Raw genomic sequence first — 18,570 nt, 5'->3', positions numbered from 1 at the left:
GTCTCCTACATTGGCAGGCAGGTTCTTTACTAATGAGCCACCAGGGAAGCATGTATATATATGTGTGTGTGTGTGTGTGTGAGAGAGATATATATATAGTGCCAAGCTCAGTAGGTTTTACTAGATTGCTGTTCTTTCAGACAGTTTAAGTGCTTTCTTTTGGTAAGTAGGGATTTCCCTGGCAGCTCAGACAGTAAATAGTCTGCCTGCAAGGTGGGAGACCCGGGTTCAAATCCTGGGTCAGGAAAATCCCCTGGAGAAGGAAATGGCAACCCATTCCAGTATTCTTGCCTGGAGAATCCCAAGGAGGGAGGAGCCAGGCAGGCTACAGTCCATAGGGTCGCAAAGAATCGGACACAACTGCGCGACTTCACTTTGGTAAGTAGCTTTCAACACGCCTAAGTTTGCAAATCCACAGAGTAGACAATATAGAGAGAAAGAAGTCATAATAATTATGAATACTTAGAATGGGCCGGGCCTGGTTCTAACAGAGCTGTACATAGAGACTGTAGACTGCACTGGCCCACTGAGCCTCCTGACATGGTAAGAGCTTAGGGCAGTTTTCCAGCCTCAGCAGTTGGCATAGCCTGGCTTTGAATCAAGGTCTTTCTGACTCCCAAACCATTCTCTCAAGCCCTCTTCTAATTCCTGCCTCAGCCATAGATTGCAAAAGGGACCAAAAAGACAGTGTGTCCAAAGAAAAATTATCTCACATTTCTTTACTTGATTCAATATTGCTTTTCAATGCAAATATCACTGGAAGAAATGGTACAAGATTATAAAATCCCACTAAGGTTTATTCAGTAGGAAAGGGGTTGAAAATGAAGAGCTCTGAATGCATTACAAGGGGACAATGCTAACAGAGAAGGATTTGAAACAAGAGCCTGGGGGTTCCTGCCATTTTTACTGTCTTGCTTAAGGCAAACCTAAAATATGCATATTTTTACTTCCCACCCTGTGAGCGGCTCCTTAATTAACACTGGTAGTGCCAAGGCATATTAATGTCTCTTTTTCTCTGGTTTAGGGGTATTTTTGACTTTGTGTTTGATAAAACTTTACAGTATAGCTTTAAATATTTCAACTATAATTGAAAAAGGCTCTGTGCAATTTCCAGTTTTTAAAATACCTCTTGCTTGTGAAATGTGTCTTTGCCTTTTATTTTTTTTAGAAACTGCTAATTTGCCAGATTTATAGTTGCCATAGTAGTTCTGTGTGATTTACTACATGTGCCCAAATCCATATTGGTGGATATGATTTAGCAGCTTTTAATACTATACGAGGGTAAAGCTGGATTTCTCTGGACCTAATCTTTTTAGAGGCAAACCTTTGTAGTTGTTCTCGCTTTATGAAATAGATCTTATGTGTGCTCATGCTTTGATATACAGTTGGATGTATAAGACTGTTAAGACCATGATCACTGAAAAGTGATCTTCATACAACTATTTAATTACAGTAAGGAGGTTCTATTTAAAGAGTACATGACCTGCACTGAAAACACTTGATTGTCAGCAGTAAATTAATAGAAATTGCACAAAGATTGTTGCAATGTTCTTTATTGCAACTAGCAGAGAGCTAATTATGATTGCTAGAGGGGCTAGATGCTTTCATGTTTTCAGCATGTGGAGGTAAAGCCAATTTGATTTCTCTCTTTTCTCTTATATCCATTAGCTAGTTAGGAAAAAAAATATTTAGTGCAAATTTGTATCTGGACCACCACATTTATACACATGATGACATAAAATTAATCAGAGCTACATGGTCATAGAATGGAGGGGTTTTTTTCAACTCTGTGGAGAATGAATTAATAATGGATGGCAGAGTTTTTTTTTTTAATTTTTTTAGCATGACTGGCTGCAGGAAGAAATTGTGGTGACAGAAACCATGTGAAGTGAATTTGAATTAGTGTTCTTTAGGGAGATACCAGAGAAATATAATTTACAAGATAATCAAGAGCCTAAATAGATTCTCTGTGGAGTCAGCATCTGATTCCTGACATACATTCATCTATGTTGAAATGACTCCACAAATACCTTCTAACAATTAGAGAGTCAATAGGGGTGAAATGTTCATGTATAACTTCAAGAAAAGCAAAATATATATCAGTAATAATACAAATCGACCGCCAACTGTTAAAATGAGTAGATTGTATACTTATGGTTAAGGTTTAAAATGAATCACCTTGAAACAGTGGTATCTCATTGATCTTTTATGGGAATGCTGTATCGCCTACGTGCTTTATAAATACTGTATCCAAAAAAATGTAACATTATGATATACTTTAAAGGGTACTGACACTGATGTTTTTAAATATAAAAAAATGACTTAGGCCCTTTAGCCCTTATAAACTATTTCCCAACCCCTAAAACCACTCTGTAACCATGACTACATTTATTAGGAAATGTACAGTAAAAGTTATATCTAATTCAACTCTTTGAACATCAGTTTTTCTTGGTAATCTTAAAAATGTATAAATACCAGTAAAAGAGAATTTAGACTCGAAAAACTTCATGTTTTACTTGGTTTCTGACAAATATACCTCCTTTTGAGCTATTTCTGGCTTTTAAAATCTTTGCCATGATAACTTGTCCTGCCTCAGAACTTCAGGGAAAAAAAGTATTCTTTCAAAATCTGGCCTGTTATTCAGCTTAATAGAAATTTTATGTGTGCCATGTATTTGTTTAGGAGAAGGTACTTGTTTGGTTCATTGGACCCTGTTGTGGTAAATTTAGATTTGAATGAGTGCTGAGGAAACCTTGATCAGACATTTACAAAATCAACATGTCCTGGTAGCTTTCTGATTAATATAATGTTAGCTTTTGCTTTGAGGCAGCATCTTCTGCTCCTTCCATTTTTCCAGTGGTAGGTAATATATGGAGTGAAAAAAATTAAAAAGTCATAACTGTGCTTTAAAACAAGATGAACATCTCTGTGGACCAAAAATGACGGGTTGGGCAGTAGTATATGGGGCTTAGTCAATGAACTTTCAACTCCTGTTGGAATAGCAGTAATTAAAATGCAGAGCCGGACATGACTTAGTGACTAAACAACAGAATTCTCCTCACCAGCTCGGGGCACAGAGCCAGATATTTGAAATCAGGGTCCTGCCAAAACACACATGGAGAGAGACATACACATACTTATGTGAAAAAGTTGAAGTGTTGATCACTCAGTCATGTCCAACTCTTTGCGACCTCATGCACTGGAGCCCGCCAGGCTCCTCTGTCTATGCGATTCTCCAGGCAAGAATACCGGAGTGGGTTGCCATGCCCTCCTCCAGGGGATCTTCCCACTGAACTCAACAGACATGGTAAACTAGGCTGGACCCAGAGGAAGTAAGGAATTGAAAAGAGATGATTCTGAGGACTTCATTATACAAAGCAGTAAGAAAAACAGATAAATATAAACAAGCAATTAAGAAAGATAGGGAATGGACCGTAAGGCTGTAAAATATACCTAGTACAACGTTCAGAAGAAGAGAAGGGAGGAAATGGAAGAGAAGCAATAACCGCCAAGAATCTTCCAGAACTGAAGAATGATGTGTGTCTTTAAGGAAACGGTCTCCTGAGAGAAATTTCAAACATCTGGGAAGGCAAGAAAGGCCTGTGTAGAGCAATTGGTATTCTTTACAGCTCAGCTTTGGGAAGTCCTGACTGATTCAAATGAGTTCTCTCTGTTTTTTACTGGAAAACGTAAAAACAGAAATGCAGTGTGTTGTATATATTAAACCATGGTTTCTGAACAAGGGTGCTTATAAATAACTCATTAAAGGAGAGCTTCATGGAAAACTAGGCCCAAACAAACATCTCTCTGGAAAAGGTAGATAACTTTGTGAGAAATAAGTAAGACGGTAGTCGTTTGTTGTACTGTTCTGAAGCCCATGTCTAAAAGCAATGTTTTCAAAAAGATCATTGTGGATGACCCACTTTGGTAGAAAGAGTTTTGAATAGGATTCTACATATAAAAAGGTGTTATCAGTTTGGACATTTCAATGAAGGTGGATTTCTTTTAGCAAATACTTCAAGCAGAAAAAGTAGATGATAATTTCTATGAAATGAAACCCTCTGAAGAGTGGATGATGCTTCAAGTTCACAGAAACATTTAGATGATTGTCAGTTAAGTGGCCAGAAATTGGATTTAATTAACATGAACCACTTGTGTTGGCTTACACCCAGAGGACCTATGTACAGAACCTAGTTAAGGGTAAACTTATTTTGATAAATTTCTTCTTATTACTGCTTTGTCAGAGCAGATTGCTAGGAAACAAACTACACACATAATTCTGTGAAAATTGATAGCAGACAGAATTTCAGTCAATACAAATGGAGTATATTCCTGCAAATGAAAAATATCCTTGACTGATTTCCCTGCATTACTTGAAACAGATTCCTGGAAAACTAGTAACATTAGGTATAGGGTAGATCATTGTGCATGCTAAGTCACTTCAGTCGCGTCCTGACTCTTTGTGACCCTATGGACTGTAGCCCACCAGGCTCCTCTGTTCGTGAGATTCTCCAGGCAAGAATACTCGAGTGGGTTGCCATGTCCTCCTCTAGGGTTCTTCCCTGGGTAGAACTTCAAACAAAGACAAAAACAGAGATTAGATTGGATTGAAATAAAATCTTCTTTGGTGTGGAGGTCGAGCATTTTGAAACTGGACGTTCTGGAAGATGTGCCATCCCTGAGGAACGTTCATTCCAGGTATGGAACAACAGAAAACATTTTCCTAAGAGGAAAAACCCTCCTGCAAAACAAGAGCCTCTGGAGACACAGGTTTGATCCCTGGGTCAGGAAGATCCCCTGGAGTAGGAAATAGCAACACGCTCCAGTATTCTTGCCTGGGAAATCCCATGGACAGAGAAGCCTGGCAGGCTACAGTCCATGGGGTGCAAAGAGTCAGACACGATTGAGCACACACACATAACAGGAAGCCTGATCATGAGATTATTTTTCCTCCTCCAACTGGACAAGGTAAAAACTCTTCTTGACTGCTCACTACTTCCTCTCATGTCCTTTCTCATTGATAGAGATCTTCCACCTTTGTGGCTAGGACATTCTCTAACCCAATGAAATAACATCTATGAACAATAGAAATCTACCATCCTATTTTGGTGTTCATTATAACTGGAAGAAAGATACCAAGAGTTCTAATCATTTGCTGGGTACCAAATTACAGAAGTGCCCTCCTTTGGTATTCTCATCAATTTGAAAGCAAGAAGGAAACCCATACCCTGTCTCTATGTCTCTATTAAAAAACATAAAAAGAAAGGACTTAAGTATTCAACTTAAAAGCTAGGGGAAAAACAGATCAAGTTATAGGAGATTATTTGACATAAAAGGCGCCTGGGGTAACTGAAGAGTTTAACCACATTCCTGATGTAAAGACTCAATAATGCAAAGTCAGCTGTTTCCATTTTATTCTATACATTCAGTGTCTCTCAAACCCTAAATGTCCACAAGGATTTTCCTGGAATAGGAAATCTTGACTCTAAAATCATAGAGATGATCAAAGAGGTGGAAGAGCCAAGACAATTTTATGTCAGAACGAAGTGGGAGTGACAAGGCCTACCTACCAGATCACAAGATATTCACAGCCATAGTGTGGAATTCACACAGAGACACACAGATAATAAACCAACCACAGAGAATAGAGACCTCCGAAGCACACTTGTGTATTTATGGGTGCTCGATGGACTATAAACATGCCATCGAAATCAGTGGGAGTTGGGGAAATGTGGACTAGACAAGGCACAGGGCTGGCTTAATAAGTTATCTATGTCAGGGGGAGTCAAGTTAGATTTCATGTTCACACCAAACAAAAGATTCTGGGTTAAGTTGTAAATGTGAAAAACAGAGTTGTAAACTCTAAAATGTAGGTGTACGGGAGATTCTCTTAAAACATGACACTCAGAAAACATGGAGGAATGTTTTGAAATTAAAAATCATTGTAGAATAGGATGCCAAGAGTAAAGGTTGAAATTAGCTATGCTAAGATTTTGCTATGCTATAATTGGCAATAAATAAGCATCTAGAACATATCCGGAATTTGCATAAGAAAAAGACAAGCCAGTAGAGAAACAGCTACGGAAACATTAAAAGCCAACTAAGATGAAAGACGTTCATCCCCTAGGAATTCCCTGGCCGTCCAACAGTTCTGTGCTTTCACTGCCAAGGGTGTGGGTTTGATCCCTGGTCAGGGAACTGAGATCCCATGAGCTGTGTGGCACAGCCAAAAAAAAGAGGGTCAGCCTCACCAATAAAATGTACCCATCACCCGAAACTTACATGTTTGGTAATGCCAAGGATTTGATAAAGATGTGGCCGATGGAAAACCTCACTCACTGCTGGTGGGAGAGCAAATTGGTGTAAAAACATTTAGGAGAGCAGTTTGGTGATCTGTGGCAATGTTGATGGTGGTGCTAGAACCCAACAATTTTACATCTACATATATTCTGTAAAGACTTTCAAATAAGTATTCAAGGAGACAGGTAGAAGGAAGTTTGTTGTATCGCTGTTTGTATTAGGGAAAAGTTGGGAACAACCTAAATGGTCTTTGACAGGAGAATGTTGATGGAATATTCAAGCTGCAAAAGAATGTTGAAGGCAAAAAGCAGCTCTTAGAATGGGATTTACATGCTTCAACAAAGTTCTTAAAGTTTAAGAACATGCTATGTTGAATAATGCTATTAGATTGAATCGCATGAAATGGCCATTTATATAGGTTTAAAAAAGCTGAATATTACCATCTTTATTAAGTTCAACCTAGTAATGGTGGATACCATGGTAATGATGGACATGGAACCCAGGATGGCATTATCTCCTTAGGGGTAGTGATGAGCAGGGAACTGATATAATAAGGAGAACTTGTGGGGAAGCTTCACCTGTAACTGTCATATTTTATTCAAAATTTGGAAGAAAATATGGCATATGTTAAGTATATTAAAGCACCATGGTGGGTACATGGGTACACTCTTACTATGTTCTTCTACCATGCTGTTGAAAATATTTGATGATTTGTTTAAGCAAACCCAAGTGTCGATGGAAGTATAAGAATTATAATCTGATGACATTCTAAGGCAATATTTACACAATGAATAACTCCTTTGCTGCTTAATTATGTAAACATAGCACTCACAAGGCTTTTAAGTATAGAAGATTGAAAAGTATCTCCCCTCACACACACCGGGCAGACGCTTCAAACTTTATTTTGTTTGTTTTGTTTTTTTTTTTTTTTCTTTAAGCATTGCTAAAATTGTCATCATAAAAACCATTCATTAAGTGCCTCTCTTTTGCTTGCTATTGTGTTTGGTGGCGGTCAGATATATCTCTCTGCCATTAGTATAAGAAATCTGGTGATGATATTCAACTTCCTTTTTCTTGTCTTTTCCCTTGTTTTTTCCCCCCACTTCTTTGATGCCAAATAGGAATCTGCAGGCAGAATATGATCGTCTCAAGGAGCAGCATGAACATAAAGGCCTGTCCCCACTGCCGTCCCCTCCTGAGATGATGCCCACCTCGCCACAAAGTCCCCGGGATGCTGAGCTCATTGCTGAGGCCAAGCTACTGCGTCAACACAAAGGCCGCCTGGAAGCCAGGATGCAAATCCTGGAAGACCACAATAAACAGCTGGAGTCCCAGTTACACAGGCTCAGGCAGCTGCTGGAGCAAGTGAGACACCCCTCTCTCTAACATGGCATCTTTACAAAAATCCACTTTCCCCACTTACAACTAAGAACTAGAACTCTCAGTTCTTTTCAGAAATGCAGCCAACGTTGATTTGGTCATTATTCAGTGTGTGCTTCGCCAAGTGCTAGATAGCAAGGGATATAAGAATAGGAATGAAATGAGCATGTCGTTTTATGTTGCTTCCAGATTGTGTCCTATGAAAATGTGTTTTATTTGACCAATTTAAAATTCATCTTGGGAAAAAAATGCAGAAAGGTTTCTACTGGTATCCAAAAGTGAAATTTTTACCTCTTGAAAATCAGGAGCTCTCTTTTTTGCAGTTACTCTTATTTTGTGGTATGCCTTTGGTTTCTTTTGATAATCCCTAAAACATAATTTAAGTGGCCGTTAAAAATGTAGCAGGATATTGCATTGTAGGAGACCCTTCCCTGCACATAGTCCTGGCTTTCTGGGAATTATAAATTTTGAGATAATACTTCACAAAAGTATGAATTTTCCATTACATTTTTGTGGTCTTATTTGGGCTTCCCTGATAGCTCAGTTGGTAAAGAATTCACCTGCAATGCAGGAGACCTGGGTTTGATCCCTGGGTTAGGAAGATCCCCTGGAAAAGGGAAAGGCTATCCACTCCAGTATTCTGACCTCAAGAATCACATGGACTGTATAGTCCATGGGGTCACAAAGAGTTGGACATGACTGAGCGACTTTCACTTTCACTTCATATGATTTCAACATTCTCACATGACCTTCTACATCTTTCAGTTAGTGTAATGATTTTCTATACCTTATTCCACTGTAGCTGTACTGTCTTTCAGGCTTTTTTAAGGGGATATGATTCAGGTACGAAGACAGTATCCATGGATCTTATCCACTGTGAAATTTCCCAAATTTAACTCTTTGTGGGAGATTTCTAAGTAGGAAAAATCATAATTTCAGAGACCTGAGTGTCTATAATGGGTTTATATTTATGTATTTGAGTGTTTATTATGAAAAATAATTCTATTTTCTTTGGATGCCTTAGCCCCAGGCCGAGGCCAAGGTGAATGGCACAACGGTGTCCTCTCCTTCTACCTCTCTTCAGAGGTCAGACAGCAGCCAGCCTATGCTGCTCCGGGTGGTTGGCAGTCAAACTTCAGAATCCATGGGTAAGTGTTTGTCTCAGCTACTCCTCAATTTTGTCATCTCTTAAGGTGTGGAAATGGTGAACTATTTGTAGCAACTTTTAAATTGTCTGCTCAATTATTTAATGTCAGTTATGGACCAGAGGTTGTCATGAATGCCTTAGGGGTACAGAGATGAAAGACACAGTCCCCTTACCCTCTAAGCTCTGGCTGTTCAGTTACTAGAGTAAGGCCTTGTGGTACTAAAGTTTCAGTCATTTGGTAGATCTGAGAAGGATTTTTGATGAATTGATGTCTGTGAAGGGTTCTGAAGGACAGAGGAGGAACTGAGCATTTGTTGAAGATGGAGAGATGAAGGCCAAGGGCAGGAAAGAGCCAAGGTTCCAGACATTAGAAAGATAGGATCCCGGCAGGAGTGGGGAAAAGTAAGGCTGCAGAGGAAAGTTAGGCTCACAACGCAGTGACGTGAATCCTGGGCAGAGGTGTTTGGTTGGTGTCACAGAGCCACTGAGCATCATTTAGCAGGTAAGAGATAGCTACAAAGATGCACTCTGGCAGCTTTATCTGTCCCAGAGTAAAACTTCTATAGTTTGAAAGACTAGTGAGAAGGCAGTCACAGAGGCCAAGTTATGGGACTTCTGAGGATGCTTAAGAGATTTCTGGGATGGGACAGGAGGAGATGACTGTGACTTATTTGAAAATAGAGTACCCAAGACCAGGGACTGACTAGAAAATATAAGGAAAGGAGGGGAGAGGACTTGTTTGGGAGAAGATGGTGATCCTTTTAAAGGTGGAGGTACTGTCTTTGAGGAGGTGGTAAAAGGGCAGTCTGGAGAGATTTGAGAGTGAACCTCACCGAATGGGGAGCTGAAAGGTGTGAGAGGAGAAATATAACAAAGGTGCTTGGTTTCAGGGCCTTGGGGAAGACCTCCATTTAGTTGATCGGGGGAGTAGTGTTGGAAGGTGTAGACACATCAAGTCATATTCTCCAGACTGAGAAGGAATGTTAAGACCAAAAAGTGAAGCAGGTAACTCCATAAATGAAGGCCAGCTCTCATTTCTTTTGTGAAGGAAGAGGAGATGTTTGAAGTTGTTTTCCCAGCTTTGCCACACCTCAGTGATTTAGGGCATCGGCTGCTCTTGCCTCCATCTGAGATCTGAATCGAGCTAATCGACTGTTGGGAATGTAAGCAATAGCTCAGCATCTGAAAACATACGCCTTTTAAAGTCCTTACATTCCCCAAACAATGGAGTTTTAGTATGTCTGTTGTTATTTCCTACTGCAGGATTTTCTCCTTTTTTGAAGTAAGCCCAGCCTGAGAAGCTAAGTCACATATTTGAGAGGTGAGATGCAAAGCCCTGGGTGCTTAGAAGTATTAATTATTTAGACCTGTCACCATGAGCCCCAAGGCAGCATGCCTATGAAAGCACCCAAATTAAAGTACACCTCAGGCCGTGGGCCTGATGATTTGTGGAGCTCAGAGAATCGTGGCAGACCCAAATACAAGGACAAAAGTGCGTTTGCCAGTGGCTGAGTTAGGCTAAGAGATAACTTGCCAGTGTCAATGGATAGCCTCTATTGTTAGTGAGTTTGTTCTCTGAAGAGACTGAATACAGAGGTGATCCCCCGCACCCGCCCCCCACTGTTGTTGTTCATTTGCTAAGTTGTGTCGACTCTTTGTGAACACATGGACTGCAGCACAGTCCATGTCCTTCACTGTCTCCCTGAATTTGTTCAGATTCATGTCCATTGAATCCTCACTGTAAAGAAGGGGGGCAGGGAAAGACCCTCTTCTTGAAAGATGCACATGTATTAAGATAAATGCAGTGTATATCCTCATGCTTTGAAGCTCCAAGGTATGATAAGGCTGGGATTTGCTGAACCATACTCTGGTAGAATGCCAGTATATAACCCCAGGACTCTGTAAAGAGAAGTACAGGTGAAGTCATACTGGGTGATCTATCTAATGAGTTGGAGTGTTTCCTCAAACCATGACATGCTTACCAATGGTAAGTCTCTGTATACCATGTGGGCATTCTATACATTTCCTTTTTTAATGGGATGGTGTGCTATGAAGTTCACATTATGTTTTAAAATAAGACAAATAGAAATGGATAAAGTCTGTCTTCCCAACGACTTATCTCTGACTCCTTTACTTGTACCCAGTCATCCTTTTTAAAGAATGTTTTGTATTTTGTTTAAACAATGTTAAAAGCTGCCTTTGCTGCTTAGAACAACTTCAAACTTAGGGCAGAATTGCAATTTAGTCAACATTTTGCCAATTTGCTGTATTTATTTATGTTGACATCTTTGTGTCTGTGTGTATGTGTGTATACACTATATATATTCCTGTTTTATGTGCATGTATAGTTTTACTCACTGAATGACTATATTTCATACATAGTAACATTTCACCTCTAAACATTTTAACATGTATCTTCCAAGGTGAAAAATATTTTCTGACATAGTCACACTCAGGAAATTAACACTGATATACTACTATTATCTAATATATAATTTAGATTCAGATATCCCACAATCTGCCAATAATATCCTTTCTATTAATAGCTTTTTATCTTTTTCATTTAGAAGCCAATGAAAGGTCACCCTTGGCATCTAGTTGTCATGTCTCTTGAGTTTCCTCTAATCTAGAACACTCCCCCAGCCTCTTCAGATGTTGCAGGACACTGGCATTTCAGAAGAGGTCAGGCCAATTGTTGTGTAGGATGTTTCTCATTGGGGATTTGCCTGCTTGTTTACTCCCAGTTGGATTCAGGCTGAGTATCTTATGCCAGATTACCACATAGGTGATGTTGTGTCCTCAACACATCACTTCAAGGCTTTTTCTCAAGATTGCCAGCTAGACCTTTCTCATGAGTATGTTATGGATAAAACCAGATAAAAATAGAACACACTCTGAAATCATGATCAGCCTCCAGAACATCTCTCCCACTTTCTAAACTGTACAGAGGTTTCCTGCATTTTTTCCTTTACCTACCTGCCTTCTTTTTTAGCTTCATTCAGGTGTAAATGATAAAGATGTACTTTTAATGTATACATCTTGATAAGTTTGAGCATGTGTGTGTGTGTGTGTATATATATATATATATATACGCACACACACACACCCATGGGCTTCCCTGGTGGTTCAGTGGTAAAGAATCCCTCCTGCCAATGCAGGAGACATGGGCTCAGTCCCTGGGTAGGGAAGATCCCCTGGAGGAGGAAATGGCAAGCCACTCCAGTATTCTTGTCTGGAGAAGCCCATGGACAGAGGAGCCTAGTGGGCTACAGTCCATTGGGCTGCAAAGAGTTGGACATGACTGAGCAACATGATACCATCATCATAAGCAAGATACTAAATTCTTCCTTCCTTCTTTCTCTCTTTCCTTCCATTTTACTCCTTATCATGATATTCAAAATCCACCTTCCTGTACAACTCATTTTTTTTCTCCCTCGTTAAGTACTTAACCTCCTTAAAAGCAACAACTAAGTCTTGCTCATTTTCTTTCCCAATTGATCACCTTTTATGCAACAAGCGTTTAGTAAAATGCTTCTTGAATGAATATTGTCAAAGTCAAGCACATTATGTAGATACATTCTGTATCTACCATTATGTAGATACAGAACAATTTACACACTGAGGAAGTTTCACTGGAGTTTCTGGATCAAGATGACAATATGAGATCCTGAACTTTCCTCCTTGCATATAAACATGGAATCCACAACAACTACACACTGAGTACTTCCCTCTCAAAGACATTTAGGAAATAGCTGAATGAGTCCTGTACATAAACACTGGACAAGCAAAAAACCCACATCCAGCACGTAGGAGATATAGAAAACAAACCTAATGGTTACCAGGGGAGTTGGGAGATTGGGACTGACATATACACACTACTGTATGTAAAACAGATAATAAGGACTTACTGTATAGCGCAGGGAATTCTACTCAGTACTCTGAAATGACCTATGTGGGAAAAGAATCTAAAAAGGAGTGGATGGCTATATAACTGATTCACTTTTCTGTATACCTGAAGCTAAGAACATTGTAACACAACTCTACTCCAATAGAAACTAATTTAAAACAACATAGGAGTGTCTGAGCCACAGTCTTGCTGTGAACCCCATCCCAGTCATGTTGACACACAACCAAGAAGGAAATACAGCTATTAGCTTCTCTCTGAGTAGTAAAGTTTTGAGCCCCAGCTCTTAATATGTCCTTCTACCTGAGATATGGGCTCCCCAAACATCTATCATCCATGAAGTCCAGAAAGCCAGAGTGAACAGAGAGATAGTACTTACAGGGCTCATGGGGACTCACCATGCCTAACACTGCCCCTGTCCAACTGCACAGCATAAAGGCAACCGGCTGGAATGCACCCAGTTTTTCCATGAAAGAGGCTCATTTGTTTATATCTTAAAAGCCTCAGCCTGAAGAGGCAGGCTTCTAATGTAACACTCCAGGGACTGACTTCCATACTCTGCAGAGATGAAGTAGGCCAGCTCGTGCCATCTCACCCTTCCTGCCTCGCTCTAGGTCATTGGTATCTCCCATAAAGGAGCTTGTGCACATATCTGCTGTTCTGGTAGTCAGTGGGGGATTATGTTCACAGCTCAGTGAAATGGTAGCATACCAAAAGAAAAAAAAAAAAAAGAAAAACAGCAGTTTTTAAATAGCTAGCTATCTTCCCAGAGCTCAGTGCAGAGGGAGCATACAGAAACTTACGTCTCCCAGTCTTTCCCTAAAAGAGATCTGTTTACATACTTTAAAAGCTGTTGCCGGAGGCTCAGTCTTCCACTCATCTTGCATCTAAGTGCTGACTGAAATCCTCCTCCCCATTGGAATACTGACAGGTCTGGGCACACCCTCAACTACAGAGGCACTAAGAACAACAACAAAAAAAACCTCCTTGGACAATCACGAGAGTTTCAGAGATGATCAAGAGGTAGGGCAGGGCTGAAAAATAAGTCTCATCTCCTACCTGAGATCACCCCTTCAAGGTGGGCGGGGCAACTTGTAGCTAATGCATAGAAACCAACAGAAAGGGACAAGGCAAAGGGAAAAAGAAAAGAGAAATATGTTCCAAAGAAAAGAACAAGCTAAAACCTCAAAAATGACCTTAAAAGAAATTGAGATAAGTGTTTTCCAAATAAAGATTTCAAAACAGCAGTCACAGAGATGCCCATCAAGGTCAGGAAAACAATACACAAACAAAGTGATAATTCCAACAAAGACAGAAAATATAAATGACAAAGCAATGAATACAGTAACAGAACTGATAAATACAAAGAGGCATTCAGCAGCAGACTAGGTGAATTGGGAATAAAAGATGAGCAGACTCAAAGAGGGCAGTGGAATTCATCCATTATACACCAAGTTTCTAAGTAGCTATATGGTTGCTAAAGAGAGAAGAGATAAATTAGGAGTTGGGGATTAACATATACACACTACTATATATAAAATAGATGATCAACAAGGACCTACTCTATAGTACAGGGAACTCTTATCAATACTCTGTAACAACCTATAATGGGAGAGATGGATGTAAAAAAGAATATTTGTATAGATAACTCAATCACTTTGCTGTACATCTGAAACTAACATAACATCGTCAGTCAACTGTATTTCAATAAAAAAAATTAAAGATAAAGAGAAGATAGCTTAAGGAACTTATTGTACACCATCAAGTAGACAAAACAAATATTCCAAACATAGAGTCCTAGAAGGAAAAGAGAGAAAGGAGCAGAAAACTTTCTTAGCCTTAGGAAGGAGACATACTGTCAGGAAACCTGGACAGTTCCCACACCAAGACACATCATAATTAAACTGTCAAATGTTAAAGACAATGAGAAAGTCTTAAAAGCAACAAGAGAAAAACAACTTCTTATATACGAGGGAACCCCATAAATCCATCAGCAGATTTTTCAACAGAAACTTGACAGGCCAGAAGGGAGTTTCATGATATATTCAAAGTATTAAAGGAAAAAAAAACTGCCAAGCAGAATACTCTATCCAGCAAAGTTGTCCATCAGAATTGAGGAAAAGAGAAAGAGTTATCCAGACAAGCAAAAGCTGAAGGAAAGCGGCACCACTAGACCAGCCTTAGAAGAAATGTACAAGAGACTTCTTTGAATGGAAGGTCATAATTAGTCATAGGAAAATAAGAAAGTATAAGTGTCACAAGGTAAGAATATAATTAAATTCAGAATAATCAAATGTTATAATAGTGATAGGCGAATCGCTTGTACATTCAGTAGGAAGGTTAAAAGACAAAAGTGATAAAAGTAACTGTTACCAAAGTAATTTGTTAATGGACACACAAAACATGTAAATTGTGACACCAAAAACATAACGTAGAGAAAAGAGTGAAAATGTAGAGCTTTAGAATGTATTTGAACTTTTGTTACTCAGTTCAGTTCAGTCACTCAGTTGTGTCCGACTCTTTGCGACCCCATGAATCGCAGCACACCAGGCCTCCCTGTCCATCACCATCTCCTGGAGTTCACTCAGACTCACATCCATCGAGTCCATGATGCCATCCAGCCATCTCATCCTCGGTCGTCCCCTTCTCCTCCTGCCCCCAATCCCTCCCAGCATCAGAGTCTTTTCCAATGAGTCAACTCTTCGCATGAGGTGGCCAAAGTACTGAAGCTTCAGCTTTAGCATCATTCCTTCCAAAGAACACCCAGGGCTGATCTCCTTCAGAATGGACTGGTTGGATCTCTTTGCAGTCCAAGGGACTCTCAAGAGTCTTCTCCAACACCACAGTTCAAAAGCATCAATTCTTCAGCGCTCAGCTTTCTTCACAGTCCAACTCTCACATCCATACATGACCACAGGAAAAACCATAGCTTTGACTAGACAGACCTTAGTCGGCAAAATAATGTCTCTGCTTTTGAATATACTATCTAGGTTGGTTATAACTTTTCTTCCAAGGAGTAAGCGTCTTTTAATTTCATGGCTGCAGTCACCATCTGCAGTGATTTTTGAGCCCCAACAAATAAAGTATGATACTGATTCCACTGTTTCCCCATCTATTTCCCATGAAGTGATGGGACCAGATGCCATGATCTTCGTTTTCTGAATGTTGAGCTTTAAACCAACTGTTTCACTCTCCTCTTTCACTTTCATCAAGAGGCTTTTTAACTCTTTTTCACTTTCTACCATAAGGGTGGTGTCATCTGCATATCTGAGGTTATTGATATTTCTCCCAGCAATCTTGATTCCAGCTTGTGTTTCTTCCAGTCCAGCGTTTCTCATGATGTACTCTGCATATAAGTTAAATAGCAGGGTGACAATATACAGCCTCGATGTACTCCTTTTCCTATTTGGAACCAGTCTATTGTTCCATGTCCAGTTCTAACTGTTGCTTCTTGACTTGCATATAGTTTTCTCAAGGGGCAGGTAAAGTGGTCTGGTATTCCCATCTCTTTCAGAATTTTCCACAGTTTATTGTGATCCACACAGTCAAAGGCTTTGGCATAGTCAATAAAGCAGAAATAGATGTTTTTCTGGAACTCTCTTGCTTTTTCGATGATCCAGCGGATGTTGGCAATTTGCTCTCTGGTTCCTCTGCCTTTTCTAAAACCAGCTTGAACATCAGGAAGTTCATGGTTCATGTATTGCTGAAGCCTGGCTTGGAGAATTTTGAGCATTACTTTACTAGCATGTGAGATGAGTGCAATTGTGCGGTAGTTTGAGCATTCTTTTGCATTTCCTTTCTTTGGAATTGGAATGAAAATTATCATCTTAAAATAGACTGTTATGTTTCATCTAAACCTCATGGAAACTACAAAGCAGAAACCTGTATACAAATGATAGGAAGAACTCTAAGCATGACACTACAGTCAGTCATCAAATCACAGAGAAAGAGAGTGAGAAGAAAGGCAAAGAGAAACTGCAAGACAGGAAACAATCTTTTAACTGGCAGTAAGTACATACCTATCAAAAATTACTTTAAGTGGACTAAATCCCCTAATCACAATATAAGAGTGGCTAAATGGCTAAAAAGCAAGACTTACAGTCTCCCAAGGCAATAGAAATAAAGAAATGGAACCTAATCAAACTTAAAAACTTTTGCACAGCAAAGGAAACCATAAGCAAAATGAAAAGACAGCCTACGGAATGGGAGATGCTATTTGCAAATGATACAGCCAATAAGGGCCTAATTTCCAAAATATACAAACAGCTCATATAACTCAACAGCAAAAAAATAAAATAAACAACCCAATTGAAAAATGGGCAGAAGACCTAAATAGACATTTCTCCAAAGAAGAAAATACAAATGGCCAATAGCCATATGAAAAGACACTCAGCATCACTAATTATGAGAGAAATGCAAATCAAGACTACATGAGGTATCACTTCACACTGGTCAGAATGGCCATATTAAAACTCTACAAATAACAAATGCCAGAGAAGATGTGGAGAAAAGGCAACATGCCTACACTGTTGTTGGAATGTAAGCTGGTGAAGGCACTATGGAAAACAGTATAGAGGTTCCTCAGAAAACTAAAAATAGCATGACCACATGACTGAGCAGTCCCACTCCTAGGCACATATCCAGACAAAACTCTAATCCAAAGAGATACGTGCACCCCTATGTTCACAGCAGCACTGTTCATAATAGCCAAGACAGTTAAGCGACCTAAATGTCCATCAGCAGAGGGATGAATAAAGATGTGGTACATATATACATTGGAATCCTGCTGCTGCTGCTAAGTCGCTTCAGTCATGTCCAACTCTGTGCGACCCCATAGACGGCAGCCCACCAGGCTCCCCCGTCCCTGGGATTCTCCAGGCAAGAACACTGGAGTGGGTTGCCATTTCCTTCTGCAATGCATGAAAGTGAAAAGTGAAAGGGAAGTCGCTCAGCTGTGTCCGACTCTTTGCGACCCCATGGACTACAGCCCACCAGGCTCCTCCGTCCATGGGATTTTCCAGGCAAGAGTACTGGAGTGGGGTGCCATTGCCTTCTCCGACATTAGAATACTACCCAGCCCTAAAAAAGAACAAAATAATGTCATTTGCAGCAATGTGGATGTAACTCTAGATTATTATACTAAGTGAAGTAAGTCAGAAAGAGACAAATACCATATGGTATCACTTGTATGTGGAATCTAAAATATGACACAAATGAACCTATCTATGAAACAGAAACAGACTCACAGACACAGGGAATAAACTGGTGATTGCCAAGGGAGAGGAGATTAGGGTTAGCAGATGTAAACTCTTATACATGGAATGGATAAACAAAGTCCTACTGTAGGGCACAGAGAACTATAGTATACTATGAAAAACCATATTAGGAAAGAATATTTAAGAAGAATATATGTGTAATATGTATAATGTTATGTATATTATGTATACATGTGTATAATATAATGTATAATATGAATCATTTTACCGTACAGCAGAAAGTTAGCACAATGCTGTAAATCAACAATACTCCCCCCCCAAAAAAAAAGGAGAAAGAAAAGACATGACAAAGAAATGCAATACATGAACCTGGATCAGAGAAAAAATATATAAGTATATATGTTACACACACATATATTTGGTTATAGTTATAAAGGATATTATAAAGGCAATTGGTGAGATTTAAATATAGTCTACACACTAGATGATAATATAGTGCCAGTGTGGTTCCATAAAATAAGAGTTCAAAGAGATAATGACAAAGTACTTAGGAATAAAGGGGCCTGAACCTTACATTGGAATGAAAATGGGTCAGTAATAGTAATAACAACAATAACAAATCT

At 39.5% G+C, this 18,570-nt stretch overlaps 1 protein-coding gene across 22 annotated transcripts in view; it reads left to right on the top strand.

The window, feature by feature from the left end:
* Positions 1–18,570, top strand: part of DMD (dystrophin) — a 2,668,835-nt gene that overhangs the window by 2,623,011 nt on the left and 27,254 nt on the right. For all 22 annotated transcript variants that reach the window (XM_060407875.1, XM_060407877.1, XM_060407874.1 and 19 more), the window contains 2 exons: positions 7,422–7,665; positions 8,705–8,828. In XM_060407875.1, coding sequence (XP_060263858.1) covers positions 7,422–7,665; positions 8,705–8,828 — 368 coding nt within the window. The remainder of the gene's footprint in view (positions 1–7,421; positions 7,666–8,704; positions 8,829–18,570) is intronic.

Source organism: Ovis aries, chromosome X, assembly GCF_016772045.2.
Source record: "Ovis aries strain OAR_USU_Benz2616 breed Rambouillet chromosome X, ARS-UI_Ramb_v3.0, whole genome shotgun sequence".
Taxonomy (NCBI): Eukaryota; Metazoa; Chordata; class Mammalia; order Artiodactyla; family Bovidae; genus Ovis; species Ovis aries.
This window is presented reverse-complemented; position numbering and strand designations above follow the sequence as displayed.